The following is a 27,191-nucleotide window of genomic DNA, read 5'->3' on the forward strand; positions in this document are numbered from 1 at the left end:
GCTTAGTGTGCGCGAGCCAAGGGAGGCCGGAGGGCAGACTTCCCGCCCTGTGCCACGAGCAAGATCTGAGCACCTTCCCCCCCAAGCATGACCTGGAACCTACTCTTTTCCCAACCTTTTCCTTCTAAATTACCCACAGAAACAGCAGCTTTTAAATTCCACGTTTTATTTAGGAAAGCAACACACAGCTGTAGGTATTTCAGAGTACAGCAGAGCATAAAGAAAACACAAAAACCACCCAGGACACAGCTGGCTCTGGACACTGGATCTCACTGGAACCGACCAGGCTGGCCTTGACTCTGGGAGGTTCAGAATCAAGTCTGTGGCTGCCCCTGGCAACCTGGCCACTTCCACAGGCATTCATTCGGTGGGCGAGCGTTTTATGCCGGTCTCATCTCTACTGTTCATCTGTTCGATACTGTGACAGGGACTGCTGTGCTGAGCACACAGGGGGGACAGGAAACAGGCCCCGCCCACAGGTGCACAACCTCACGGTGAGGCGGAGAAGCGAGTAGTGTGCACAGTCTAGTGTGGCCAGTGTCACCAAAGGTGTGCGCTCACAGGCTCAGCGTGGAGTGGCCCGCGGACGACACCGACCCGGCTTCAGGGTGGCCGATGCGGTGTGTCAGCCAGGCAAGGAGACCTCTCTTCTCTTCTGACCTGTCTCTCCTCCTCTGAGATCCTACGTCCCACTGTCCGCTCCACCCACAGGCCATTTCTCTGAGCCGCTCACACTCACTCCAGGCGGCTGGCTCCCTGAGGATGGAGCTCTCCTCCCCGCATCTCTGACTCTGTCGGGCAGAGTGGTGGCCCGGCACCCCGCCTGGGAGACAGGCGGCTCTCTGGCAGCTCAGCCCTCCTCTAACACAACTGGAGGCGGGTGGTTGTAGCAGGTGGAGAGGGTCTAGGATGTGGAGAAACCACACCTACAAGGCTGCGGCCTAGCCCAGATCGCTGAGAATACTTTCTATTCACTAAGACGAAAAGTCAAACCACAGAACAGTTCTATCAACAGCACAACTGTTTGAAAGACAGGAGCACACAAACACATATCTCCCTGCACCCCGACAACGCCACAGCCCCCCACCCCCGCCCCGGGCAGCGGGCTCAGTCGAAGGTGATGCGGAAGCTGCGCTCCTGCTCCTTGCGCCGGCCCTCGCACACCTTGGTCACCTCCTCCACCTTCCTCTGCAGCAGCGCTGAGTTCTGGTCGATCCACTGCAGCGAGTCCATGTGCGCGTTGAGGATCTTGCAGATCTGCTGCAGCGGGTCGCTGGTGTCGGCCGGGCCCCCCGACGTGTTCAAGTGCTCGATGATGTCCTTGAGGTCCTGGGCCATGCGCTTGAGCTGTGCGTCGATGTTCTCGGCCAGCTTGTAGGTCTTCTCGCGCTCCTCGTCGGCGTGCTGCAGGTGCACCGTGCCGCTCTGCTCCTTGACCGACTCCTCCAGCGGGCTCAGCAGGTCCTCCAGCTCCTTCTGCTGCGACAGGATGAAGTCGAGCTCCTGGTCCAGCCGCTTCTGGTCCAGCTTCACCTTCTCCACCTCGCGGTGGAGGCTGGTGATCCTCTCACCATTCTCGATCAGCGTGCGGTCCCAGGCATTGACCTGCGTGGCCTGCTGCAGGAAGTGCCGCTCCTGGTCTTCCAGCTCCAGGCTCCACTTGTTGATGAGACTCTCCAGCTGGGCATAGGTCAGCGCAGCACTGCCCGACCCCCCGGCAGCTGCGCTGGCACCGCTGGGTGCACTCCCAGAGGCCGCCGTGTTGCTGGGGATCCCGGCCGGAGTCAGGGGCTTTATGTTAAGGGAGAAGCCGGTGGTGCTGGTGGTGGCGGCGGTCGTGGTCGTGGTGGTTGTCGCCGTGGAGGTGGTGGAAGCTACTCCAGGGGCCTTCAGGTTGAAGCCCACCGTCCCCGCTCCTGCTGTCCCCGTAGTGGTCGCTGGGGTACCAAGGGAGAGCCCGGTGGCGGCGGACGAGGTGGGAGCAGTTGCCAGCGAGGTGAAGAGCGAGGGCCCGGCGCTGGTGGTGGTGGCGGCCGGGGTGGGCGCGGCTGGCTGTGCGGCTCCCGCTCCGGTGGCTGCTGGAGCGGCCGCAGTGAAGGGCAGCCCGCCAAGGGCTGGGGGCTGGGCCGGGCCCCCCAGGGAGCCTATGTTGAAGCCAGAGGTCCCAGTCTGGGATGTGCTCCCACCCGTGAACGAGAAGCCCCCAGACGTGGATGTGGTGGGTGGGGCGGCAGATGCGGTGGCGGAGCCAAACACAAAGCCGCCGGGAGCTGCACCCTGGGCGGACGTGCTGGCGCTGGAGACCGCGCTGCTGAGCGTGCTGCCCCCGAGCCCGAAGCCGCCGGGCTGGGCCGGGGCCGGGGCCGTGCTGCCCAGGCTCAGCTTTGGGGTGTTGCTCCCTAAGGAAAATCCGGTGGCTCCTGCTGCAGGCGTCGTGGTCCCAAAGCTGAAGGCCGGGGTCTGTGTCGCGGGAGTCTGGGTGCTGAGTGAGAACAGGCTGGTGGCAGGGGTGCTGGCGGCTGACTGGGAGGGAGTCCCAAAACTAAACCCGCCAGTGCTGGACGCGGAGAAAGAAAAGCCCGTGGCGGGCGTGGTCGTTGCTGTCTTTGTGTTGCCAAATGTGAACCCTCCTGTGGAGGCCCCAGTGCCTCCAAAATTAAACCCGCTCATGGCTCCAGACTCTGGGGGCAGCAGCTACTCCGGCTCCAAGCAAATCCACCGGTATCTGCAACCTTGGGAAGATTTGCAAAGCAGAGGAAGTGACATGATCAGACAGCAGATCTGGAAAAACCACCTCAGCAGCATGATGGAGCTCAGTCTGCAAGGGGGCGGGACTCAAGTCTGATAAGCACCCCCCCCCCCCCCCCCCCCCGGCTCCTCTTCCTGCTGTGGAACCTAACCGGGCCCTGCTGAACTAGGAAAGACGGACAAGGACACAGCCCCCGCCCTGGGGGCCTAGCAGGGTCAGTACCAGCGAGAGGCCCACTGCTTGGGGTAGGGGGGGCTGAAGAGCAGGCGCCTCTGGCGAGTGGGATTAGACACACACAGGAGCCTTTGAGACCTGCCCCCAGGTCTCCCTGCTGACTGCACATGGGTGAGGGGTAGGCTGATTTGGCACCACCCTGAGTGCCCCTCTGGACCTCAGATACAGGCCCCGGGAAGCTGAGTTACGACAGGGCCTTGGGCGCCAAAGGCTCCCTCTGGTCACACCCCAGCCGGTTTAGGAGGACAGAGGGCACGCGGGCGCACTCCCCCGCCCTAACTTGGGGTGGGCAGGAGACCCGAGTGCTTAGAGCACCTGGGGCCCCTGGCCGCAGGGACTGGTTTCAAGGGGACGTGGAGACTCGAGCTGGCCAAGAGACCGCCCCCACCTGCAGGTGCAGGGCACGGAGGATGAGCACTGGGGGACAGTGAGCGCCACCAGAGCGAGCAGAGAGAGGGAAAGGGCAGAGAGTGAGAGAGCCGCCAGAAATCCTGGTCCTGCTCACTAACCCCGCCTGGTCTTCATAAGAAGCTCCGGGAGCCAGCACATCCCTGTTCAGTGAAAGGTGACTGCTTTCTATCTGAAAAAGCCCCGAGCAAAGCCATCTGGTAGCTGGAGAGTCAAAGGTGACTTGGAGAAGAGAGTTGGAGGGTGTCCTGTGTAGAGATGTTTTCAGGGAAGTGATCACAGGCTAAGCACTGACTGCTGGCGGGCTGCTGTCACGTAACTGACATCTCACTGCTGTGTGGAGGCGGAGATGGTGTCCCCGTGTCTGAGATGAGGAAACTGGGGCTCAGGGGGCTGCGGTGATCTACTAGGAGCTGACCCCAGGCCACAAGCCCAATCCACCAAGCTCCTCGTCCAGCACAGGTACCAATTAGGGGGCAACTGGGCATCAGATATAAGGCAAGCTCTGCATCCTACCTACTGATACAGCCTCTTAACTATACTCAAGAAACGCTGGGAATGACAACACAGAGAAGCACAACACAAAGTTACTACTGCAGTGTGATCTCTGCTATGGAAAAACACAGCTACCCTGAACAAGGAGGGCTGGAAAGAAATACACCGAGATGTGGGACTACACATGGATGGCCTCCCTGCTAATCTGCAATAGTTTCCAAGTGCTCATTCCTGCCTGTACAATAAACACAGGTTTTTGAAAACGACCCTCTAATTATAGAGTGTAAATTCACTCCGAAGAACCAGCGAACCTGTGCAGCTGGGTTCTAGAATCACCATATGAACGGGACAGATGGGGTCACTGAATTAAACCACCTCCCCCAGGCTGGCACTCAGCCACACCTGGTCTTGGTTGTGGGGCGGCGCTGGATCCCAGAGGCTGTGCTGAAGGAAGCAAGGGAGCCAGCGCATGGATCTAACACCAACACCAGGACCAAAAATGTGGCCCTCCGGAGACATGCAGGCCCCGCTGCCCAGAGCCTGGGGCGAACGACCCTAAGTGGCAGAAAGGATTTTCAGACGTGACTAAGGATCTTGAAATGCGGAGGCAGAGACCGGACTAGACAAGAGACCACTGGAAGGTGGAAGCGGAGGCTGCAGTAACATGCCTTGAACTCGGGAGACAGAGGACGGGGCCACAGGCCAAGCAATGCGGGGGGCCTTTACAAGCTGGAAAAGGCAAGGAATGGTTCTCCCCTGCAGTCTCCAAAAGGAACCAGCCCTCCTTGATTTCAGCCCAGTGAGACCGATTCTGGACCCTGATCTCAACTTCAAAAGAATAAATGTGCATCGTTTCAAGCTGCTAAGTTTGGGATATTTGTGAGAACAGCACAGGAAATGAACACAGCTGGGGAGCAGAAAGTGTCTGACGGTACGGGGGGACCTCGTGACTCCTGACGACCCCGAGACCCAGCGCCCTTGTCAGGAAAGTGGAGTGGCCGCTGTGGGCCTGGAGCGTGGCCAAGTCGGGAGGGCACGGTGCTCACAGCCACGGTCCCCACGCAGACACACGCCGCACTGTCACCTCTGGAAGCCGGGGAGGAAGGAAGGGAGCCCAGAGGGGCCGTGAGTCCAACCCAGCTGTGACGTTCTCAGGAAAAGACTGTGGTGGTAGGCAGCCTCAAGTCTAATGCGAACTCACGGTCGGCTGCCACTGCCCACCAGGGCCTTGGGCTACGTGACCCATTCCCCGGTTGAGACGAGCGTGGTCTGGGGGCAGCTTGCTCGGGCACCGACAGCAACGTGTGCCCAGCACGTTGTCACCCCCTGCCCCCCACCCCAGCCAATTTCACACCCATCCTACGAGGAGGTCGGATGATGATCCCGGGGCACAGATCGGGGAGGGCAGGCTCAGACGGAAGTAATCTGCAATCCCACCCCCAGGGGGGCACTAGCCAAGCCCCCGCACCCCGCACTGTAAAGCTCTCATTTCTACTTCATCACGTGGGCCCTCAGTCACGGGGCCAGCGGCCCCGCTCAGGGTGCATGGCCACTATTCTGTACCCGGGCTTCCACTCGACTCCCTCACATGTTTCTTTTCATCTAAAAGCAGCTGCAAGACGGCTCCTTGTTTTCAGACATGAAGTTGGGTTCCTTGTTTTGGGCATGAAGAGACCCCAGCCCAGCTCACTGCAGCGCCATCTCGAGCCGGGTCTGTTACCAGCCAGCGGACAGAAGTGCCTGGACTCCCACAAGGCTCAGTTCGCAACAGCACGCTCAAGAGAGCTTTTGCTATTAATAAGCTGCAGCTAAAATTTTTCCAAAAAGCATTTATAGAAAGTTTTCACTTTTTATATGATTAAGAAACCACAAAGAAGACTATCTCCCCCACCCGCCCCCGCCCCGGTGTCTTGTCTGGTTTAACGGTTCACTGTTTATTAAACGCCTCCTCTCCTTCCAACACTTCGGATGCCAGGGACCTGATGGCAGTTCGTCCTGGGTGTTACTGCTCACTTACCACTGACCCCCAGAACGCTGGGAGTTTCTCAAAGACATGGTGAAACACACGCAAAAAACCCTCTGCCCTTTATGAGGGCTTTTCCACTGTTACCAAAGGGGTGAGCTTTCCTAAAAGAGAAGCGGACGCTGTTGAGGGGAAGTGATGCTGTTCTTGGGAGGAGGAGCAGGTGGCCGGGGGCTGGGTGCTCGGCCTGGGCAGCCACGGCCACAGCGGGTTCTCTAGCCCATTGGGCTACCTTGAGGTCACTGAGGGCAAGACTGGCAGAGCCGCCAGCCGCACACTTGCCCTTGTTCTCCACACCACATCCAGGTGCCTCCACAGCCCCGAGAGTCTGGGATCCCCATGCACAGGCGCAGCCCACCCCCAGGTTCAAGGACGCAGGTTTTGTGCCGTCACTGCCACCTTCGCTCACATCCACCAACCTTCCCTCTGTCGTTAGTTCTTCAGCCTCTCCAAGCCCGAGCTGCACCTACTTTATTCACTCCAGCACTGACTCGGCCCTACCCTACGTACAGCAACAACACAGCAAAACACGGTCCATCCCCGGAGGAAGGGGGCACCAAGAGCACACGACAGGGATATGCGGGCACCTGCTCTGCACAGACACCGCTCAAGGCCCCGGAAATAAGGCTGTGGACGAGACAGAGGAGTCTGCCCTCACATCCCAGCAGGGAAGTACTCGGGGTGTCAGATGAGGCTCAGCGTCCTGGAGGAAAGACCGGGTGGGGCGGGGCAGCGGGGTGCCAGCGCAGGGGCGAGGGGGCGGCCGGGGCAGGCGGCACGGTTCTGAGCCCTGGGCTCCCCTTTCCTTAGATACTCAGAACAGGGGTGTCTGTCTGGGAATGAATACGAGGGGAGGGAAGACCTCAGCCTTGGACCAAAGGGAAGATTAACCCTAATCTCAGAACCCGGGACCTCGTGTGGCAACAAGGATATCACGGATGTGATTAAGGATCCCGAGCGGGCAGGTGACTCTGGCTTACCTGCGTGAGCTTTTGATGTGATCATGAGAGCTCTGAATGGAATCGGGAGGCAGAAGAGGCAAGCCAGAGGGACTGTGACCCTGGAAAGATGTTCTGAGAGCAGCTACACTGCTGCTCTGGAGCTGGAGGACGGGGCCACGAGCCAAGCAGAGCAGGTGGCCTCCGCGAGCTGGAAAAGGCACAGTCCAGACTCTCCCCTGAGCCCACACAAGGAACACAGCCCTGGGTACCCGACTCAGGCTTCTGACCTCCCGAACTGCAAGGAAATATTTGTGTTATCTTAAACTGCTAAGTTTGCCGTCATGTGTAACAAGAGCAACAGGAACTTAACACGAGAGTCGGGGACGAAGAAAGAGAAGGGTTGGGTGTGGTAAAGTAAGTGAATGGGAAACCCGCCCTGGCATGGGCTGAGGAAGGGGGTGCTGGCTGAGGACACGGGGTGCTGCCACCGCTGGGCCTGGCAGCTGCGGGCGAGGGGGTAAGAACGCTGTGATTCTGAGAACCTGGACAGCCTCTGCCACGGGGCGACCTCCTGGGATGTGGATGTGTGAGACGCCCAGCCGCAATGGGCCGTGTATGACAAAGGGAGGGACAGGGTGGCCTGGAGCACTGAGGGGGCTCGTGGAGTGACAGGGTCAGCCCCACGGGGCAGGATGTCCCTGTGTCGCTCACTGGGCACCACCTGTGTGAGCAGGACCGGCCAGGAGCGCTAGGGGGCAGCACACCGAACCTTCCTGGATGGGAGACAGGCTCAGAGAGGTGATGCGACTTCTCTAAGATCACACAGCAGCAAACAGGAGTTCCCGGAAGGGAGCTGAGCTTCTGGGGCAGGAGATGAGCAGGTGTCAGAAATCAGTATTAGAGGGGCGGTGGGGTGCTCGGGCAGACGTGTGGCCCAGGGAGTGAGGGAGTGATGCACCTCCAGCCCGCCGGCCGGGGTCAGGGGCCGGTCATGGAGGAGAACTGGCAGCCAGGCCACACACCCACAGCAAAGCCGGAAAGACCCTGCTTCATGCCCGACCCCCGCAGCCCTTCACCTGTCACCTCAGAAGCTTGAGTGACCCTCCCAAAGCAAGGCTTTTCCACCAGGCAGGGGCAGCTGCCTCCCCACAGGCCGCCTCCTTCCTTCGTAACTAACTCTTCTTCACTCGGGGCAGCAGTGAGTCTGGCCAATGGGCTCCATGCCCAGGGCTGTCTAGTTACCAACGGGCCGGGAGGAGGGCAGCAGGCCCGCAGCGGTCTTGACATGTCCAGCCCGAGCTCTTCTGTCAGCGCCCAGCAGGACATAGCCCAGCACCGAGAAGCAGCTGCTGCAGCCTGTCATTCGGAGCCCCTGCTCCTCCACTCCCAGCCCTGGGATCTTAGTTTTAAGTTCACCTCCCGGGGCCTCAGTTTCATCATCTGAAAACAACAGGATGATGGCTCCAGAATCATATGGTCCCTGGGAAAATGAAGCGGTCAGCGATCTGTGTCAAGCTCTTAGTACTGTGCCCAGTGCCTTCTTGGGGCCCAGGAAACAACCTATCACTGCAGTTAATAATACTGCAGCTGTGGGAAGTGACCCAGCAGCCGCTCCCGGCATCCCGCCCACAGCCACCTGGTGGCGCTGCCCACAGTGCCAAGCCCAGCCGGGCCCAGGCAGGTCAGGCAGCTTCAGTGCCCACTACGCTTTCCCTGCAGAATTAGCTCTTCATTTAAGACTTGGAGGAAGTGCAGCTATGGGCTCGGAGAGACCAGAGGAAGGGAGGAGAGAGGGGAGAGAAGAGAGGGGATCAGACACCAGTGGTTATCAGCCGGGCCGGTACCTCTGCAGTGTGAGTGCAGGGACTGCCCCCACCCCCGCCTGCCCCCACACCTCCCCTGGGCTGTCTCACCACAGGCCAGGCCCAAGCCCACGAACTCCTGCTTCTTAAATCTCTTGAAACAGATCCCCTCTCTTCCTTGAGTCAAAGAAAACCCCTCTAAACCTCAGGGGATAGATGAGCCCAGAGAGCCTGTCCTGCAAGAATGGAAATCAGCCGATCGGGGCAAGCCGCCTGCTACCCAGACCTCAGCTGGGGCAGAGTTCAGCTGTTCCAGGTTCCAGAGCAGCGAGGCGGCCTGCGGGGTCCAACCAGAGCGCGGGGTGAAGCCACAGGAGAGGCTCCGAAGGGACAGGAAGACTCATCCAGGCTGTGGGGGGCGGGGGCAGACAGCACCAGGGGCCGGGCAGGAGCTGCTGGGGACCTGGGCCACTCCACCTGGCTCTTACCCAACCGCCCTGCCCGGTAGGACCAGCCAGTCCCAGGGGCTGGAAACAGAGCCCCGCTACCAGGCAGCTAGAGGCCCTTCCTCCTCCACAGCACGAGGTGTCCCCACTGGGAGGCAGGACAGAGACCAGGGAGAGGCAGTTTCCAGCTGCCCTCTCACCTCCTCAGGTGGCCGGGGCTCTGGTCCTGATTTCTGTGGGCCTGTGCCTCCGTGTGGACGGCACCCCGGAGGCCTCTCACCCTCCCAGGCATCAGACAAACAGGAGGCGTGCCTGCCTGCCTGCAGGGGACGGGGAGGAGGGTCTGTGGGAAGCCTGGCCCCTGTCCTGCCACCATGCCCCGCTCACATGAACAGATCCCCAAATGCCCCCGCACACCAACCCCCCAGGAGGCCTGCGCACACGTGTTCTACTCGTGGGTGTTTTTAAAAACAAAATTACATACTTTTTGTGAATAGTCTGCTCACGTGGTTCTATGTTCAAAAGATACAAGAGGGGTCTCCGTGGTCTCCCCTCACCCCCACAGCTACCTCTCTTCCCTGGAGACAAGCTTTCGGGTTTTTCGGGCCTCTTTCCAGAGATTTTTGACACATTTAAGCAAATGCAGTCTGCACTCTCTCCCCCTGTACACACAAGGCTGCATGAGCCAGGAGCACTTTTTTGTACTGACAATATTTTAGAGGTCATTTTAAACAGGCTTATCATCCTCACCGGGGTTTCCAAGGTGGCACAGTAGTAAAGAATCCACCTGCCATAGCAGGAGACACAGGTTTGATCCCTGGGTTGGGAAGATACCCTGGAGAAGGGAATGGCTATTCACTCCAGTATTCTTGCAGAACTCCATGGACAGAGGAGCCTGGTGGGCGGCAGTCCAATGGGGTCGCAAACAGTCATGCACGACTGAGCACGCACACGTATCATCCTCACCAGATGGAGGAGGAAGCGCTCTCAGAAACCCCTCGGCTTCCTGCCCTTTGAACTGCCTCCAGCTGGTACAAAAAAGCTTCTTGGACCCAGAGGTTCTCAGCTATCTGGCTTCTCCTTTTCTTCCCTGGAAAACAGCCTCTCTACCCCAAGCAATCACCTCACCACTAATGAGCAATTACACTCTCCTTCTCACTTCTCACTCCTGAGGCCCAAACTTGCACCCGAAGGAGCTCAGGTGGTGGGAAATGGCAAATTTCCCCACAGGGAAAACAAATCAGGTTAGATGTGTGGAAAAGTCAGGACAGCCAGAGGGGTAGATTTTAAGGAAGATTCTAGAAACACTCTTAATATAATAGGACTAGACAAGATCTTGTTCTGGTACTGAAAGATTTTTCTCCCTCCACCTAAGTGCATTCAACATTTAAATTTTAATGGAACAATTAATACACCAGTCCTTTCTTTAAAATCTTGTTTTGGCTATCACTGACAAAGCCAAGAGTCCCCGATCACTATCTGTCACTACTGGTCCCCACACCTGTGAGGTACTCAGGTGAAAAGCTATCATATATCTCTTATCTATATACACTTGCACACGTGTTCACATCCAGAGGAAATACTTTTACTCACATGTTTTCTCTACTCCCAAGGGCTCATACTACGTGGGTCACTCCACAATTTGTAGTTTTCAACAGGCTTTTCATTCCTTACAGCTGCTGTAAACCAGTAAGCTGGAAGGAATGATAAATAAAATGTGGTATGACTAGACCACGTTCACCCATGCCTCTAACGATGGGCAAGTGAGTTCCAGAAAAACATCTACTTCTGCTTTATTGACTACGCCAAAACCTTTGAGTGTGTGGATCACAACAAACTGTGGAAAATTCTTCAAGAGATGGGAATACCAGACCACCTGATCTGCCTCCTGAGAAATCTGTATGCAGGTCAGGAAGCAACAGTTAGAACTGGACATGGAACAACAGACTGGTTTCATATCGGGAAAAGAGTACATCAAGGCTGTATACTGTCACCCTGCTTATTTAACATATATGCAGAGTACATCATGAGAAATGCTGGGCTGGAAGAAGCACAAGCTGGAATCTAGATTGCCAGGAGAAATATCAATAACCTCAGATATGCAGATGATACATAGCACCTTTACGGCAAAAAGCGAAGAACTAAAGAATCTCTTGATGAAAGTGAAAGAGGAGAGTGAAAAAGTTGGCTTAAAGCTCCAACATTCAGAAAACTAAGATCATGGCATCTGGGCCCATCACTTCATGGCAAATAGATGGGGAAACAGTGGAAACAGTGACAGACTAATTTTTGGGCTCCAAAATCACTGCAGATGGTGACTGCAGCCATGAAATTAAAAGACGCTCACTCCCTGGAAGAAAAGCTATGACTAACCTAGATAGCATATTAAAAAGCAAAGACATTACTTTGTTGACAAAGGTCCATCTAGTCAAAGCTATGGTTTTTCCAGTAGTCATGTATGGATGTGAGAGTTGGACTATAAAACAGGTGAGTGCCGAAGAATTGATGCTTTTGAACTGTGGTGTTAGAGAAGACTCTTGAGAGTCCCTTGACTGCAAGGAGAACCAGTCAATCCTAAAGGAAATCAGTCCTGAATATTCATTGGAAGGACTGATGCTGAAGCTGAAACCCCAATACTTTGGCCACCTGATGTGAAGAACTGACTCACTGGAAAAGACCCTGATGCTGGGAAAGATTGAAGGCAGGAAGGAGGAGAAGGGGACGACAGAGGATGAGATGGTTGGATGGCATCACCGACTCAATGGACATGAGTTTGAGTAAACTCTGGGAGTTGGTGATGGACAGGGAGGCCTGGCGTGCTGCGGTCCATGGGGTCACAAAGTCGGGTACAACTGAGCAACTGAAACAAACTACCAATGGGCATTTAGGACGCTTCTGGCTTTTCTTCACTATAAACAATGCTGCAACAAGCGCGCGCAGTCACGCTCTCAGGCACAGGCGCAGACACTTTTCCAGGGCAGATCCCCGAAGAGAAGCTACTGGCCACATATTTGCATCTTGGTTTTACTAGGGACAACCAAACTACTCTCCAACCTGCCTCTATCCACTTTATTCTAACTGGCAGTGCCCGAGACAACCATTTCCCTACAACCTGTCAGCACCTTGTTAGCAAAGTTCTGCCGATCTGATGTACCAACAGCATTTATTAAAAAATAATGATAAACGCACCAGCCATTCAGTGCTCTTATGTGCCACGTGTGTGGATAATCCATAAACATACCTCATTCATTCAGTCAACAAACATCCACTGAGACTTGGGACAAGACAGGCCTTGAACTGGGCAAACAAAAGACAATATGGCATGGCCGCCTGTCCTTAACACCCCAGTGTTATAAATGTGGTGAAGGAAAAGCCACTGGAAATGAAAACAGGTATTCACACAAACACTCGTGCGCAAATGTTCTCAGCAGCATTACTCCCAAATGGCCAAAAGGTGCCCATGCGCCAACCTCTAAGTGCCCTTTGCCTCCGTCATGCCACTCCGGTCCCACAAGCCTTCCTGCTGCTCCTCACACATGCCGAGAGCACCCCTGCCCCAGGGCCTTTGCACCTGCTGTTCCGTGGAACACTCTCCCCACGGCGCCATGGCTTCCTCCCTTGCCTTCTTCAGGTTTTTGCTAAAATGTAAAGTGTCACCTGCTCAGCGACGTCTCCCTTGGCTGTCCTGAGGAAGCCAGCGCCACCTGAAATAAGGTACATTCCATTTACACATCTTGTTAGATGTATGTCTCCCCATTAGAAGAGGGCAGGAAGGGCAGGATTTGGGTCTGTGCTCTCCTCTGCTGTACCCCAACGTCTGGGACAGCTGCGGGCTCCTGCAGGCACTCCGCAAATGCTTGTTACCGAGTAAACAGGTCCAGGTTGCTTTTTGCCAGCTACCATTCCAAGTGCTCTTCATGTACTGATGATCGGTTTAGCTCTACAATGTTCCTACCGTGGGGTACGTACCATTAGCATCTCCTTTCTAGAGTTAAGAAACCTGCTCAGCGTCAACATAAATGTCAAAGTCAGGGTCAAACAAGGTCCCGGCCCTCAGATAATTCAGAGCTTACTGAGGGTAACAAAGAATCAGATTATCGGATGGCATGGTAGACACCGTGCAAGGGCTTTGGTGAGAACCTACTAGAAGCTCAGGGGAGGGACAAGGACACTGTCCTAGAGAAGGAAAGGGTGTTTAAATCTGTTTTGAAGGATGTGGAGGAGTTAGGGTGAGAAGAGGTTAGATCAGTAGCTCATTCCAGGTCAAAGCTCAGACGGGCAAGGGTCTGCTGCCTTGAGGAACAGTGGAAAATGCCCTGTGTCAAAACCACGGGATGCCAAAGAAGGTATACCAATAGCTGGTAAGCACAGGGAAAGCATCCTTAGCCATTGGGAAATGCAAATCAAAACCAGGAGATACCAGCTCACGGATGCCACTGCTGCTGCTAAGTCGCTTCAGTCGTGTCTGACTCTGTGCGACCCCATAGACGGCAGTCCACCAGGCTCTGCCGCCCCTGGGATTCTCCAGGCAAGAACACTGGAGCGGGTTGCCATTTCCTTCTCCAGTGCATGAAAGTGAAAGTGAAAGTGAAGTCGCTCAGTCAGGTCTGACTCTTAGCGACCCCATGGACTGTAGCCTACCAGACTCCTCCGTCCATGGGATTTTCCAGGCAAGAGTACTGGAGTGGGGTGCCACTGCCTTCTTCTACAGATGCCACTAGGATGCCAATAATAAAGAAGGTGGGTAACAGCAAGCCTGGTGAGGGTGGGGCAATCTGAACCCTCATTCATCACCAGTGGGGGTGTACGACGGGGCAGCCACTTTGGAAAACAGTCTGGCAGTTCCTTAAACATACAGTTGGCCTATGATCCAGCAATTACATCCCTAGACCTCTCCCAAGAGAAATGAAAACATACACCCATACAAAACTAGCACACAAATATTCTGTAACAGCAAAAAGTAAAAACAACCCAAATGACCATCAGTTGATGAGTGGATAAAATGGAATATTATACAGTCTTTAAAAAACCCTATTGATATATGCTATAAAACGGATGAACCTAAAAAACTAGACTCCTACTCTATGATCCGATTCACACGAAATGCCCGTTACAGGAGTATCTACAGAGACAGAGAACAGAGGAGAGGCTACCTAGGGATGGGGGCATGGGGAGTGCCTGCTAAGAGGTATAAGGTTTCTTTCTGGAGTGATAAAAATGTTCCAAAATTACATTGTGGTAATAGGTTCACAACTCTGAATGTACTAAAACCCACTGAATTTATACAGTTTAATAAATGGATGTGAATTATGCACTATTTCAATAAAGCCATTAAACAAACCAACCAAGCACAGGATGCCAGGGAGGGGCTGGGCAGAGATGCTTCTAAAGGCGGGACTGTGCTTTTTTCTGGGGATGAGTGAAGCTGGTTGAGAACAGGCTGGGGAGGAGACTGGAGCCTAAAAGCTCCAGTCAGCTGAGGCCAGCAGGGGACTCCAGTGGAAACACAGCCTGGAGCAGAGAGACCACTCAGACAAGACTCGGAGAGGGAGACTTGCCAGGGCCAGGGGCTTTATGGGCCCCACAGGTGGACACATGTGTGCGTGCAGCTAGACAGAAATCCACAGCCCTGTGCTCCCCCTGCCCAGCCTCTCTCCTGCAACCGACACCCGAGTCCCAGGGGAGAGGCAGTCGCCATGGAGATGGTTTCTCTGGGAACCAAGTAAAAACCACCAGAGGTGGGGGGCGGGGTGGCTATGACTGAGATTAGAACCAGCCACAGCCCCTACCTGTCCCTGGCTGGCAGTCGCCACACCAACGCCGCTGGACATTTATCCTGTGCCTCGTCTGCAGTGCTTTACTTGTGCTGTTGAGTGTGTGTGCTAAGTCGTGTCCCGCTCCTCTGGCAACCCTATGGACTGTACCCACCAGGCTCCCTTGTCCATTAGATTTCCCAGATAGGAATACTGGAGTGGGCTGCCATCTCCTCCTCCACGGGATCTTCCTGACTTAGGGACTGAACCCACGTCTCCTGCATTGGCAAGTAGATTCCTTACCACTCAGTCACCTGGGAAACCTTTACCTGTACCGACTACAACCCAAAGAGCGGAACCACCAGAGTTTCCATCTCACAGATGGGCAAACAGGAGTGGAGAGAACTTCAGTAACTTGCCCAGAGTCGCCCAGACGGCAGCAATGACTGAGGCCGTCTGGCCCCAGAGCTGAACCGGGGCCTCGGGAGCCTCTCCAGAGGGGCCTTTCCCACCGCCACACAACGCCCCCTTGCATGCTACGCCCAGTACCCCTTCCTGTTCCCTGACGTCATCCCAAGCCATCTCGTCACCTTCCAGACTAGTTCAGTGGTTCGGGTTTCACTCCAGAATCCAGTTCAGTGCTGCCTGTTTCCCCCACTGCAGGCTAGACACCTAGAGACCTGGAGGACAGGGGGCTCAGCCGCTCTTTCCTGCCCCCCGCTCCCTGCCCCGGAGTCTGCTCCTGCTCTGGGTGGGAGTGGGCAGGAGGAAGGGGACAAAGGGCTCTTGAGCAAACCTAACAGGGCTGAGGTCCAGGGCCCTGCTGGCCCGCGAACATCCCCACGGGGCAGTCCCCACGGGTCTGTGGGGGGGCCTGGGAGGTCTCCCCGCTGAGCTCCCCTGCCCCGGCCTCCACCCCTGCCCCATTTCCCCAGCTCTCCCAGTGACCGGCCATCCAGCACTGCTGGCCGCCTTCATCTCGGCCTTGCTCCTCTGCTCTGAGCTCGAGGACCCCAGGGGTACATGTACCCAGGGAGGGGTACAGGCTGCCCCCATTCCCGTCCCCCATCGGGCAGGACAAGCCTATCTGCTGAGACAGGGAAGAGTAGCTCTGACAGCCGCCTGGTGCTCTCCTGCTGGGCACAAACAACTCCACGGACGCATCGGGCAAGGCCACGGAGATCGCTGGATCACTGCACAGCTCAACACAGACCAGAACACAAATGCTGTCCAAAGCATAAAAATGACCAACCACTACCCTCCTGACTCAGAGCTGACAGCCGCCTCTTCACTCAGCACAGCACTGGCTCCACGGATAACTGACGCTGGCCACAGACGCCCCTGCTCCCTGCTGGCCTCTGATCCAGAGCGAAACTTGCCTCCCTGAACCCTCCCCAGTCACTCAGCCCAGCCCAGCCCCTACCTGAGATGCCCCGTGGGCCCCCAGGGTGGGCACCCCCAACTGCAACAAGCAGGAAACCCAAATTGTTTAACTACAAGTGTCCGTGGTGGCATCTGGTTGGGCTATGGATGGCTGACGGAGGCCCCCAACCCTCCCAGATGACTCTTAGAGACCCCTTTCCCTGCTCCCCACAAACACTGCCCCTCACGTCTTTACACAGGACCCGGCAGCGTCTGAGCAAGGCTGGCACCCTCTCAACCTGGGTCAGGCCAGCGGGTGACCCTGCCCTGAGAATTCTCAGTTTCTTTTGGTCTCTGCCCTGGCAGAGAAGGACATATTTTTGGGGTGTGTGATGGGGTGACTCTGCACGCAAAGGTCAGGAGGGCCCTTGGCCCCCACCTCTCCACACTCATAGTTCACCAGAGTTTCTGTGAGTGACTCACCAACCTTTTAAAACTTGGACCTTGTGGAAAAGTCTGTTTCTCATTTCTGTAAAACTTGAAGCTCCGCACCGCCAGGCTGGCACGCGTGCCTGAGGGGCTGGCGTCATCCGAGACCCTTCCGCACTCTCTCGGGTCCTCCGCCCCGCTCCCGTCCCTGCTCCGCTGATGCAGCACACGGGTGTGCGGGGCCCTGCTTAAGGGCACACAGGGAGAAGTGAGTGTCCCGAGGGCCAGGGTACTGTGTTGCCAACTACCTTCAGTTTGCCCTGTCCAGTCTCTGCATGCATGTGAGGAGGGGCACCCCAGGGCTGGTGGCCTGCAGCTCTCAGATGAGGAAACTGAGGCTCTGAGAGGGAGGCGTGGTGGGATGGATACGTCCCCATCCTAATCCTTAGCATCTGTGAGTATGTTACCCTATACGGTCAAAGGGACTTTACAGACGTTACATTCAGGATCTTGAGGTGAAGACACTATCCTGGATTATTGGGGTGTGCCCCAGAGTGCTCACAAGGGCCCAAAGACAAGGAAACGGATTCTCCCCTACAGCCTTGAGAACAGGAGTCCCCAGCCCCCGGGCCATGGTCTTGTACCAGCCCGTGGCCTGTTAGCACCAGCCCGCACAGTGAGATGAGGGGCTGTTCTCCACGAAACCTGTCCCGGTGCCTAGAAGACTGGGATCACTGTTCCAGGAAGACTCTTTTAGACTGCCGGTCTCCAGAACGGAAAAGGAATCGATGTGTGTTGTCTGAAGCCACTAAGAGAAGGGGCTTTGGCGGACTCTGAGCCGCCAGGCCACGTGGCAGACCTGTGCTGTGTGTCTGGCCCCAGCACTGCCCTTTCCCCAGCTGAACTGGCCTTGGCCTTCCTGTCCTTGTTTGCCAGGACGCCCACTCCCAACCCTTGCTCCTGGCCTGCATGATCGAGACAGCTGCCCGAGGGCCTCTTCAGGGAACACAGAATTGAACTCCCCAGTTTCTGTGCCTCAGCAACTCATTTTAAAAAGGAACTGATGTGAGGGCTTCCCTGGTGGCTCAGTAGTAAAGAATCCGCCTTCAGAGGCAGGAGACACGGATTCAGTCCCTGGTCCGGGAAGATCCCACATGCCCAGGAGTAACTTGGCCCACTCGCCCCAATTACTGAGCCCACACGCCCCAGAGCCCATGCCCCTCAACGAGAAGCCACTGCAACGAGAAACCCATGCCCTGCAACGAAGAGCACCCCCCCCCCCCCACTGCAACTAGAGAAAAGCCTGCACAGCAACAAAGACCCAGCAAAGCCAAAATCAGAACTGACGCGGGACTTTCCTGGTGTCCAGTGGGTGGCACTATGCTCCCATCGCAGGGGGGTGGAGCGTGGGTTCAATCCCCGGTTGGGGAACTGAGAGCCTGCAGGCTTCGAGGCGCAGCCAGGCAAAAAAGTTCTGATGCCTTGTGAGGCCACAGCAGAAGGCTGGGGGCTGTGTGGAACAGTTCCTGGGAATGAGGAGGTCCTGACTTATCCTCTAAGTGCTCAGGGAAACAGTCAGGCACACAGACATCTGCTTTCGAGGGGCTCTGAAAGCAGAACGAAGTGTGGTAGGAACAGGAAGAGAAACGACCACAGGCTGGCCATAGTGCCGGGCTTTACCTACAGCATTTCACACAATCTTCTCAGCACCCACGTCTTGGAGAGAAATAATGCTCACACTTAGGCAGGCAGGCCCCGTTCTAGGAATTTTGCATACATTTATGTATTTAATCCTCACAATAAGCCTATGAGGTGGGTCATCTTATCCCCATTTTATGGATGAGGAAACTGAGTCACACAGAGAAGATGCCACCTGCTGAGGGTCAAAGAAGAAGCGGAGTTGGAGCGTGAACCTAGCAGGCTGACTCCAGAGACAATGCTCTGAGCCACCTTTCCTTGATCAAAAGGCCAAGGCGCTACCGGAGCCACTTGTAAGAACGCAGCGGAAGCCCAACAGTCAGGGCCACATCGGCACCCTTGGCCAAGATCAGGTGATGTGGGCATGGGACTGAAACTTGGGTCCATCTGATGGAAACCCGGTGCCTCTTCCATCACACCAGGCTGTCACCGTGACTGGGAAAGCAGTGGGTTCTGGGATAGAACAGGCAAGGAGGGTCTCCTTTGGCGCAGGGGGGCTTGGGGAGGGGCAGGTGGCAACCAACAGAATCTGACAGCAGTAAGCAGCAGCAGACTTGAGGTGAAGGTCCAGGTCTGGCGGCCTCCCAGCAAGCTATGTCCCAAGCTGGGGGTCAGGGACCCCACACGTCTGAGAGGAGACAGGCTCTCCCTGGGGCCTGCAGGCCCTTGGGAGGTGTGTGGCGGGGCAGCGCTCTAACCAGCAATGTGGCCCTGCACAATCCCTCTTGCCTCCCCGGGCCTCCGCCTTGCCCCCTGCAAGCCCCGCGGGTCAGCCTCTGTGATCTGAGCCCCTTCTTGGCATTGAGCCTGATTCCCAGGGTACTGCACAGGCTCTCCTTCCTCCTGCCTAATCCCCTCCCTTACTGGACTGGGGCGTCTCCCCAATCCAGGGTTTCGCTAACCGTTGCCAGGTGTGCAACCGGCCCCCAGAGAATGCCCCCCACTCCCCCTCCCCATCAAAGAGCCGGGGTGACGCAACCTGCCTGCAACCACCGCCTCACTCCCCAAGCATGGCTCCTCCGCAATGAAAAAGAGTCCCCAGCAGCCCCACCCAGGCTCCCAGCCTCAGCCCAGGAGCTGAAGGGCGCAAGGGGCGGGGGCGGCGGGCAGCTGGACCCCAAATACTTGGCCAAGCTCGGGAAGGCGGAGTCATCTGAGTCCCGGAGGGCCCATGGATCCAGATCAGGGGTGGGTGTGGGGAGAGGGCGCAGCGTGCCAAGACCCGGGCTCCCAGGCACCGCTGATGACCCGCTGCCCAGAAGATGGAATAGGCTGGGAAGGGCTAGGAGCGCCGTGTGCTTGCTGGCACCCGCTCTGCAGGACTGAGTCAGGCCGCGTGGGCAGGGTGATTGGCACCAGGACTCAGTTCTGTGGGACCCAGCTGAAGAGAGAAAGAGGCACACGGGGCAGGGACCGCGGCATACCCAGGGTCTTCTCAGATACTAAGTTCATTCTCAAGTTATTAACTGTCTAACCTGACCATCCTCTCAAAACCCCATAGTCCCAGTCTATGCTGCTGCTAAGTCGCTTCAGTCGTGACCGACTCTGTGCGACCCTATGGACAGCAGCCCACCAGGCTCCTCCATCCACAGGATTCTCTAGGCAAGAATCCTGTGGATGGAGGAGTTGCCATTTCCTTCTCCAAGTCCCAGTCTATGAGACAAAACTAAAGAGGAACAGTTCACAGAATACCCAACCTGCACTCGTCAGAAACATCAAAGTCACAGGAGATAAGAAAAGTCTGAAAAGCCTCCACAGACCAGAGGTTGCAGAGGAGACGTGAAAACTAAGTGTAACTCGGCATCCTGGGGGGATCCTGAAAAGAAGGGGTTGGGGAACAACAGGTGAAATCAGAAGATGGGGTGGGCGAGGGGGTAGGTCACAGAAACAGACTGACATTGCCTCCCGAGTTGTGACAAACACCAGTGTAACACAAGATGCCCACGGGGAGGGGGAGGCTGTGTGAGGGGCTCCTCGGGAACTCTGTATTGTCTTGGCAGCTTTGTGGTCAATCTACAGTTACTCCAAAATAAAAAGTTTATTTAAAGAAAAATACTCCACCTAATCCGCCAGTTATAATCTAGACGAGAAGGCTGGGGGATGACTGTCCCCCCTCACTGCCAGCAGCCTGTCCAGTGGCTTCCCCTAATCCCACCAGCTAGTACTCAACACTGAGGAGTGGAAGTCAGTCCTTACTTAAAACACCTTTAGAAGCACTACTGCTGGGCACCGGATATAAAACATATCCACCTTAATAATAACAATGAACCCCTTATGTAACACCTTACTCTGTGCCAGGCACTAGTCCAAGGGCACCTGATGTGGATTAATTCATTTAATCCTCAAAACAGTACTAAGAAATAGGTACTGTCGATGGCCACATACATTGGCCATCAGCATGTTTCTATTAACTCAACTCCATATTTGATTATCGAACTATTCATGGAAAGCAAGACACATGGAAGGGAAATTGCCAGTAAGCTAGTTAAGTGGGGTGTAGTCAGGGGCTGAATCCAACAACTTGGCTCCAGAGTGCGTGCCCTTAAACATTACTCTGTTACCTCAGTAAAAAACATAGCCCCTATAGGGCAAGAGCTCAAATACTGGCAGAGTGGATAAAGTAAGTGGTCAGATCCCAAGGACTTCCGGTATGCAAGAGTAGCCTGTATTAGGGATGCAATATACAATAAACCTAATTAATACCACCATATGTTGTGTATGAAAGCTGTTACAAATCCTAAGAGTTCTCATCACAAGGAAAACAGGATGTATTCTTTTCTATTTCTTCAGTTTTGTATCTGTAGGAGATAATGTTCACTACACTTACTAATCAATTTATGAGGTATGTTCAATCAAATCACTATGCTGTACGCCTTAAGCTTACCCAGTGCTACATGTCAATCATATCCCAGTAAATCTGGAAGAAAAAAAAAAGCATCTGAACTTAGAGGAAGAAAAAAAAAAGCCTGGATGTCTTTATTCTCAGATAACTCTCAAGATCAAGGTCCCCTGTCTTCTCTGGATCTTGATTCAGTCTCATAAGCACCAGGAAAAGCTCAACTCCAGCTGTAATGTCCTGCTGTGGATGAACGGAGGTGGGGAGAGGAGGGGTTTCTGTAGCACAGGAAAGACCCACAACCACTTGGGCTGGGAGGGGATGGCTAGGAAGTCCCATCTCTTTGAGCAATGGATTACAGATCTTCCTATTTCTGGCAGACCTGCACGACTGATGGTGGGGTGGGGGGAGCTGAGGTAGAGGACAGTCTGAAAGGGAGCCTAGGTGGGGGCTATGGAAAAAGAAGGAACCAACTGGCCTCAAAGGAATGCTGAGGATAAGCGTTGAGGGTAGGTGCGCAGGAGACACAGAGAAGATGTCGGGCCTGAGGGCGAAAACTGACTCCCTGCACCAAGATGGGGCTGAGCGTCCATGTTGTGAATGGGAAAGGCCGGGATGGCTGGGAAATACCTTGGAGGAGGTAAAGGAGACACAAGGATGACCTTTTAGCAAGTGCTGTATGGTCTAGCGTCTGGGGTTCCTGCCAGCGGGGTCGGAAAGGGTGACACCAGGCCCCAGGGTTCCTTCCTGCTCACAATAAGAGGTTGAGAGAGCATGTATGAAGTGGGCTCTCAAGTTTCACAGGCATCGACTCATTTCATTCTCACAAATGACCCCACCAGGTAGAGTTGATTATTCTCCGCGTTTTACAGATAGTCTCCTGTCTAGGCTGCTAGAGAATTCAGGTCATTTGCCCAAGGCCACCTTCGCCGGCCTGTGATTTGAATGGAGCGCGCTCTGTGACTCACACCAGGTTCTAAGCCACAGGAAAGGTTCTCAGAGTGGGACGGCAGTTGAAGGATGAAGAGAGTAGCATGTGGCTGGCCGGAAATTCGCGAAGCAGGGGAAAGCAAAGGAGAAATGAAGTGGCGCGAGTCTCAGGGAAGAGGGGTTACCGAGTCACCAGAATAAGAGGGAGCAGAGGGCCGGACCTCAGAGTCAGAGAGAACGGAGGGTCGGAACCCCCGGAGTCGGGAGAAAAGCGGGGCTAGAGATAGCCACGGGTAAAAGGAAGGAGAGGCCTGAACCCCCGGGATCGAAAGCCAGGATCCGATCCCCGAGGGCAGGGGTGCAGGCCCGCCTCCGGGTTGGGGCCACGCGGGGCGGGGCGCGGAAGGATCCGCGCAGGCCGTGCTGCGCCGCCCGCGGTATATCTGTGTCCAGTCCCCGGGGCCGCCTCATTCCCCACCCTCAGAGCACGGGCTCTCCTCACTCTACTGCCACGCCGCCTCCGCCCGCGTACCCCCGGCCATGGCTCTGTAGCCGCGACCCCTCTGTGCCCCCGGCCAGTCTCCGCGCTCACCGCGCCTGCGCTGTCCGCTCCTGCCTTCTCTCTTCAGCCGAGGCCGCCGCCGCCTCTCCTTTGCGCAGCCATGGAGTGAGTAACCGCTCGCCCCTCCCTCTCCAACCGCCTTTCCCGCCCTTTCGAAGCTCGCGGCCCTCGCGACCGAGCCTGGGGGGGTGGGGAGACTGAGGAATCACGGTCGCGCAGGCGCAGAAGAGGGAAGGCGAGCGGTCTCGCGCGACCGAGCATGCGCACTTGGGCGGGTGCGTTCTTCCAGACAATTGGTGTTTAAAGAAGAGAGCCACGTGCGTGTGCGCCTGCGCACTAGTTCCCAGACACGGTGGCTTCCCCCCATCCCCGCCCTGACCGTCTGCGAGCGATTGCTCATGCGCAGCTGTCCACCTGAGGCTGTATTTTTTTTTTGAGCAAAGGGCGGTCATTAAGCAGCCGCACATGCGCACTGCTCTCCAGGAGGGCGGTTGCCTGAGGTAACTGTGGCGCGGCTTGGGAGATGGCGCATGCGCTGTAGCCTTCAGCGAGAGCTCCGCCTCCCACTTTGCTCAGGCGCAGAGCTCATCTTCCCTCCCTTTCATTCAGGCACCTGCTGGGGCGGGGACTGGTTTAGATTGACAGGGGAGAAGGCGGGGATTAGAAACGACCGGTTTAGGGGATGGAGCTAGGATAAGAGGCGTCGCCGAGGACGAGGTTGGGGCGGGGTTACCCATTGTGGAAGGGGCGGGGCTAACGAAACCTTTTGCAGAGGGGGGTGGGGTTTCTGCCTGAGAAAGAGGCGGGGCCTCTGGGGAATCATCGGGGAGGGGTGGAGCTAAAATAAATCGTGGGGGCGGGACTTCGAGAGGCAGTGGAGATCGGCCCCAAAATTCAAAGGGAGAACTGCGATTTGAACGGATAACTTTGACGACCGGTCGGGACAAGGGGGAATTCCCATGGGAACAGATTTGAGCTGGAATCTAGGGAGGGTGTGGGGCCTAAAAGTTATATTTTAGAGGAAGAGATGTGACTGGAAGAAAATTCCCCTGGGATTGAGTGTGGGTTTTGTTTTGTTTTTTAATGAAAGGGAATATTATGGGGTGAGTGGGAAGGACTTTAAGGAAATTTCCCTGGGAGACCATTAGGTTTCTGTATTGGAAGGATTGGGTCTTGGGAATTCTGAGAAATAAGCCAAACGTAAAGAGAATTCCCTTGGGAGTGGGTGGGGCTCAGATACTGGGAAAGGACAGGTTTAGAATTCTGAAAGGATGAGGAATCCTGGGATTCTGCGGGCGTGGTTTGATTTCCCTGTGGCTTTGGCAATAGCAGGTGAGGCTGATCCTGACCCACTCACTTTTGTGTCACACTTGCAGGCCCTCCACTTTTGCCTTGGTGCCTGTCTTCGCCCAGCTGAGCAACCTCCAGAGCCTCCTTCCAGCTCTTGGTGCAGCCTCTTCCATTGCCGTCGGTGCCCAGCGCCCGTGCTGCAGCCATGTCACTCCTGGCGACCCTGGGGCTGGAGCTGGACAGGACCCTGCTCCCAGCTAGCGGGCTGGGCTGGCTCGTAGACTATGGGAAACTCCCCCTGGCCCCTGCCCCCCTGGGCCCCTATGAGGTCCTTGGGGGAGCCCTGGAGGGCGGGCTTCCAGGGGGGGGAGAGCCCCTGGCAGGTAAGAGTAGGTGAAGAATGGAGGTGGGGTGAGCTAGGGGGAGAGGGAGAAGAAAGAAAAATTCATTCATTTGATAAGTTTTTTTTAATGAGTACCTGTAATAGGGCTTCCCCAATGGCTCAGCAGGTCAAGAATCTGCCTGCAGTTCGGGGGACACAGGAGACATAGGTTCAATCCCTGGGTTGGGAAGAAAGCCTGGAGGAGGAAGTGGCAACCCACGCCAGCCTGGAAAATCCCATGGATAGAGGAGCCTGGTGGGCTACAGTATATGGGGTCACAAAAAGTTGGACATGGCTTGAAAAGTTGAACAACTAAGCAACAACAACAGCATAATATGTCAGGCACTGTTTTAGGGGACACAGCTGGGAACAAGACTGACATGATCCCTGCCTTCTTGGAGCACACACTCTACTGGGAAGACACGCAGGAGACAAATTATATGATGCATGGGAATAAGTGGGAAGCACTTAGCTGAGTTTAAAAATGGCAATGAGAAAAAAAAAATAAAAATGACAACGAGGACAAGTTTGGTGGGGGGAGCCAAGAAACCCTCTCCAATCAGTAACATTTTGGCTGAGACCTAAGGAATGGTAAGGAATGACCCATAAAAAGACCCAAGGGAAGAGCTTTTCAGGTGCAGGAAACAGCACAGGCAGAGCCCCTGAAGCAGGAATTATTTTATTCATTGCGTGCATGGGTGCTAAGTCGCCAAATCGTGTCTATGGACTGTAGCCCACCAGGCTCCTCTCTCTGTCCATGGTATTCTCCAGGCGAGAATACAGGAGTGGGTTGCCATGCCCTCCTCCAGGAGATACTCACGACCCAGGGATCGAACCTGCATCTCTTACATTTCCTGCATTGGCAGGTGGGTTCTTAACTTCTACCACCACCTGGGAAGCCCATTTTATTCATTGGTGGTGATTTGATCGCTAAGTTGTGTCTGACTCTTGTGACCCCATGAACTGTAGCCCACCAGGCTCCTCTGTCCATGGCATTTTCCAGGCAAGAATACTGGAGCAGGTTGCCATTTCCTCCTCCAGGGGATCTTCCCGACCCAGGAATCAAACCTGGGTCTCCTGCGTTGCAGGCAGATTCTTTACCAACTGAGCTATGAGGGAAGTGTATCCCAAATGCTTGGTACATAGTAGGGTTTCAATAATTAAAGATGAAACAGGGTGTGTTTACATGTGATCTAGTTTGCCATTTATAATAAACTAGAGAGTAAATCAAGAAACCAGAGATGCAGGGTAATCAGTAAGGAGGATGTTGGAACAGTTGAAGAAATGGCTGGTTGACTCTTTTCTCATTTGGGTCATTGATGGTTGTTGGTTAACGGGTTGGTTAGATGTTTGGTTTATTGATTGGTTGGTTGGCTGGTCTGTTGACTGGTTTGATGATTTGTTGATTGGCTAGCTGGCTGGCTGGTGGTTTAACTCAATGAATGGGATGAATGAGGTGGGCATGAGTGAGATCTGGTTGGGTGGAGGATTAGGAAATCAAGGAGCTTTCTGTCCCTCTGCAATCCTCCAGGAGACGGCTTCTCTGACTGGATGACCGAACGGGTGGACTTTACAGCCCTGCTCCCTCTGGAGCACCCCTTGCCCTCAGGTGCCCTCCCCCCACCTTCCCCACCCCCACCTGACCTGGAAGCTATGGCCTCCCTGCTCAAGAAGGAGCTGGAGCAGATGGAAGACTACTTCCTCGATGCCCCTCTGCTCCCACCATCCTCCCCACCTCCGCCGCCGCCGCCGCAGCCGCCGGCACCGGCACCTTCCCTCCCTCTCCCCCTCCCCCTCCCCCTGCCCACCTTTGACCTCCCCCAGCCCCCTTCCCTGGACACCCTCGACTTGCTGGCCATCTACTGCCGCGGTGAGGCTGGGCAGGGGAACTCGGGATTGGCGCCCCTGCCCCCACCTCCGCAAGCCCCGCCCCCGCCCCGCCCCGCCCCCTACCCCAGTCCTGCTGCCAGCCGAGGGGACCGCAAGCAAAAGAAGCGAGACCAGAACAAGTCCGCGGCTCTGAGGTACCGCCAGAGGAAGCGTGCAGAGGGCGAGGCCCTGGAGGGCGAGTGCCAGGGGCTGGAGGCGCGGAACCGGGAGCTGAGGGAGAGGGCGGAGTCGGTGGAGCGGGAGATCCAGTACGTCAAGGATCTGCTCATCGAAGTGTACAAAGCTCGCAGCCAGAGGACCAGGAACAGCTAGCCGGGCGGGGGCTTCGGGCTGTAGGGGGCGCTGGTCTTCGGCTCCGGGGCGGAGGGGGGAGGGTCCCCAGTCATCCCCCTGCCTCCAGCTTCCTTCCAAACCCTCCCTCCCCCTCCTCTCCCTCTCTCCTCCCTCCCTCTCCCCTTTTATTCTTACCTCCCCTTCCCACCCCCCCAGAATCATGAAACGTTTGGCATAAGTCAGCATTTACACCCTTCAAGTAACATCTGAGGAACAGAGACCCATGAGGAATTTGGGAGGCAGGGGAGAGCTTGGAAACCTCATCTCTCAAGCAGGGAAGTGAGCCCAGGAAGCCCTGCAGAACGTCTGTGCAAAGGAGAACAGGGAAGCCATCTCGAGACCAAGTCAGGGAGGGCTCAAAGAAAGGTGCCCAAGGAATGAGCAAAACAAGCCAAGTGACCTTGGGAACTACATTTGGAGGTGGAACCAAGAGGTAGCCGACTTGGCAGAGCAGGTGCATATTTGGGGGGTCTGGGGGAGTGGCCATAATGGGTGACGGGGTATACGTTTTAGCTCTGGAAGGAAATCAGTGTTTTGTGAAGGTGTTGGGGGAGGTGCGGGAGGGCAGGGACTGATCCTTTTGGAAGGGGGCTTTATGAGTGGAAATAAAAGGAAGAATTTCCTCTGA

General features: G+C 55.7%; 3 protein-coding genes across 7 annotated transcripts in view; 1 reads left to right on the plus strand and 2 right to left on the minus strand.

The window, feature by feature from the left end:
- The window catches only part of IL4I1 (interleukin 4 induced 1), a 34,071-nt gene extending 11,283 nt beyond the window's left edge, over window positions 1-22,788 (minus strand). The window contains exon 1 of the mRNA XM_061389091.1: window positions 22,699-22,788. The gene's annotated coding sequence lies outside the window, so the exon portion shown is untranslated. The remainder of the gene's footprint in view (window positions 1-22,698) is intronic.
- On the minus strand, window positions 150-22,788 carry NUP62 (nucleoporin 62). 3 transcript variants are annotated; one of them, XM_061389097.1, is made up of 3 exons: window positions 9,299-13,651; window positions 6,890-7,145; window positions 150-2,732 (listed from the first exon to the last, which is right to left on the minus strand). In XM_061389097.1, the coding sequence occupies exon 3, from the start codon at window positions 2,668-2,670 to the stop codon at window positions 1,108-1,110; it is 1,563 nt and encodes a 520-aa protein (XP_061245081.1). In that variant the 5' UTR covers window positions 2,671-2,732; window positions 6,890-7,145; window positions 9,299-13,651; the 3' UTR covers window positions 150-1,107. The 3 variants fall into 3 exon arrangements, with proteins under 3 accessions (XP_061245081.1, XP_061245080.1, XP_061245082.1); XM_061389096.1 differs by lacking the exons at window positions 6,890-7,145; window positions 9,299-13,651 and adding an exon at window positions 22,699-22,788; XM_061389098.1 differs by lacking the exon at window positions 9,299-13,651 and having other exon boundaries at window positions 6,890-8,707.
- On the plus strand, window positions 22,684-27,191 carry ATF5 (activating transcription factor 5). Of its 3 annotated transcripts, XM_061389103.1 has the most exons (4): window positions 22,684-22,773; window positions 24,045-24,341; window positions 25,872-26,478; window positions 26,720-27,191. In XM_061389103.1, the coding sequence occupies exons 2-4, from the start codon at window positions 24,164-24,166 to the stop codon at window positions 26,739-26,741; spliced, it is 807 nt and encodes a 268-aa protein (XP_061245087.1). In that variant the 5' UTR covers window positions 22,684-22,773; window positions 24,045-24,163; the 3' UTR covers window positions 26,742-27,191. The 3 variants fall into 3 exon arrangements, with proteins under 3 accessions (XP_061245087.1, XP_061245086.1, XP_061245089.1); XM_061389102.1 differs by having other exon boundaries at window positions 25,872-27,191; XM_061389105.1 differs by lacking the exons at window positions 22,684-22,773; window positions 24,045-24,341 and adding an exon at window positions 24,351-25,206 and having other exon boundaries at window positions 25,872-27,191.

This window comes from Bos javanicus, chromosome 18 (genome assembly GCF_032452875.1).
Source record: "Bos javanicus breed banteng chromosome 18, ARS-OSU_banteng_1.0, whole genome shotgun sequence".
In the NCBI taxonomy this organism is placed as follows: domain Eukaryota; kingdom Metazoa; phylum Chordata; class Mammalia; order Artiodactyla; family Bovidae; genus Bos; species Bos javanicus.

Bases quoted from the DNA above. Each gene is read 5' to 3' on its own strand.
- NUP62 (XM_061389096.1), bottom strand. From the start codon at position 2,670: ATGAGCGGGTTTAATTTTGGAGGCACTGGGGCCTCCACAGGAGGGTTC.
- ATF5 (XM_061389102.1), top strand. From the start codon at position 24,164: ATGTCACTCCTGGCGACCCTGGGGCTGGAGCTGGACAGGACCCTGCTC. The intron at 24,342-25,871 runs GTAAGAGTAGGT...GCAATCCTCCAG, and splicing joins GGGGGGAGAGCCCCTGGCAG to GAGACGGCTTCTCTGACTGG.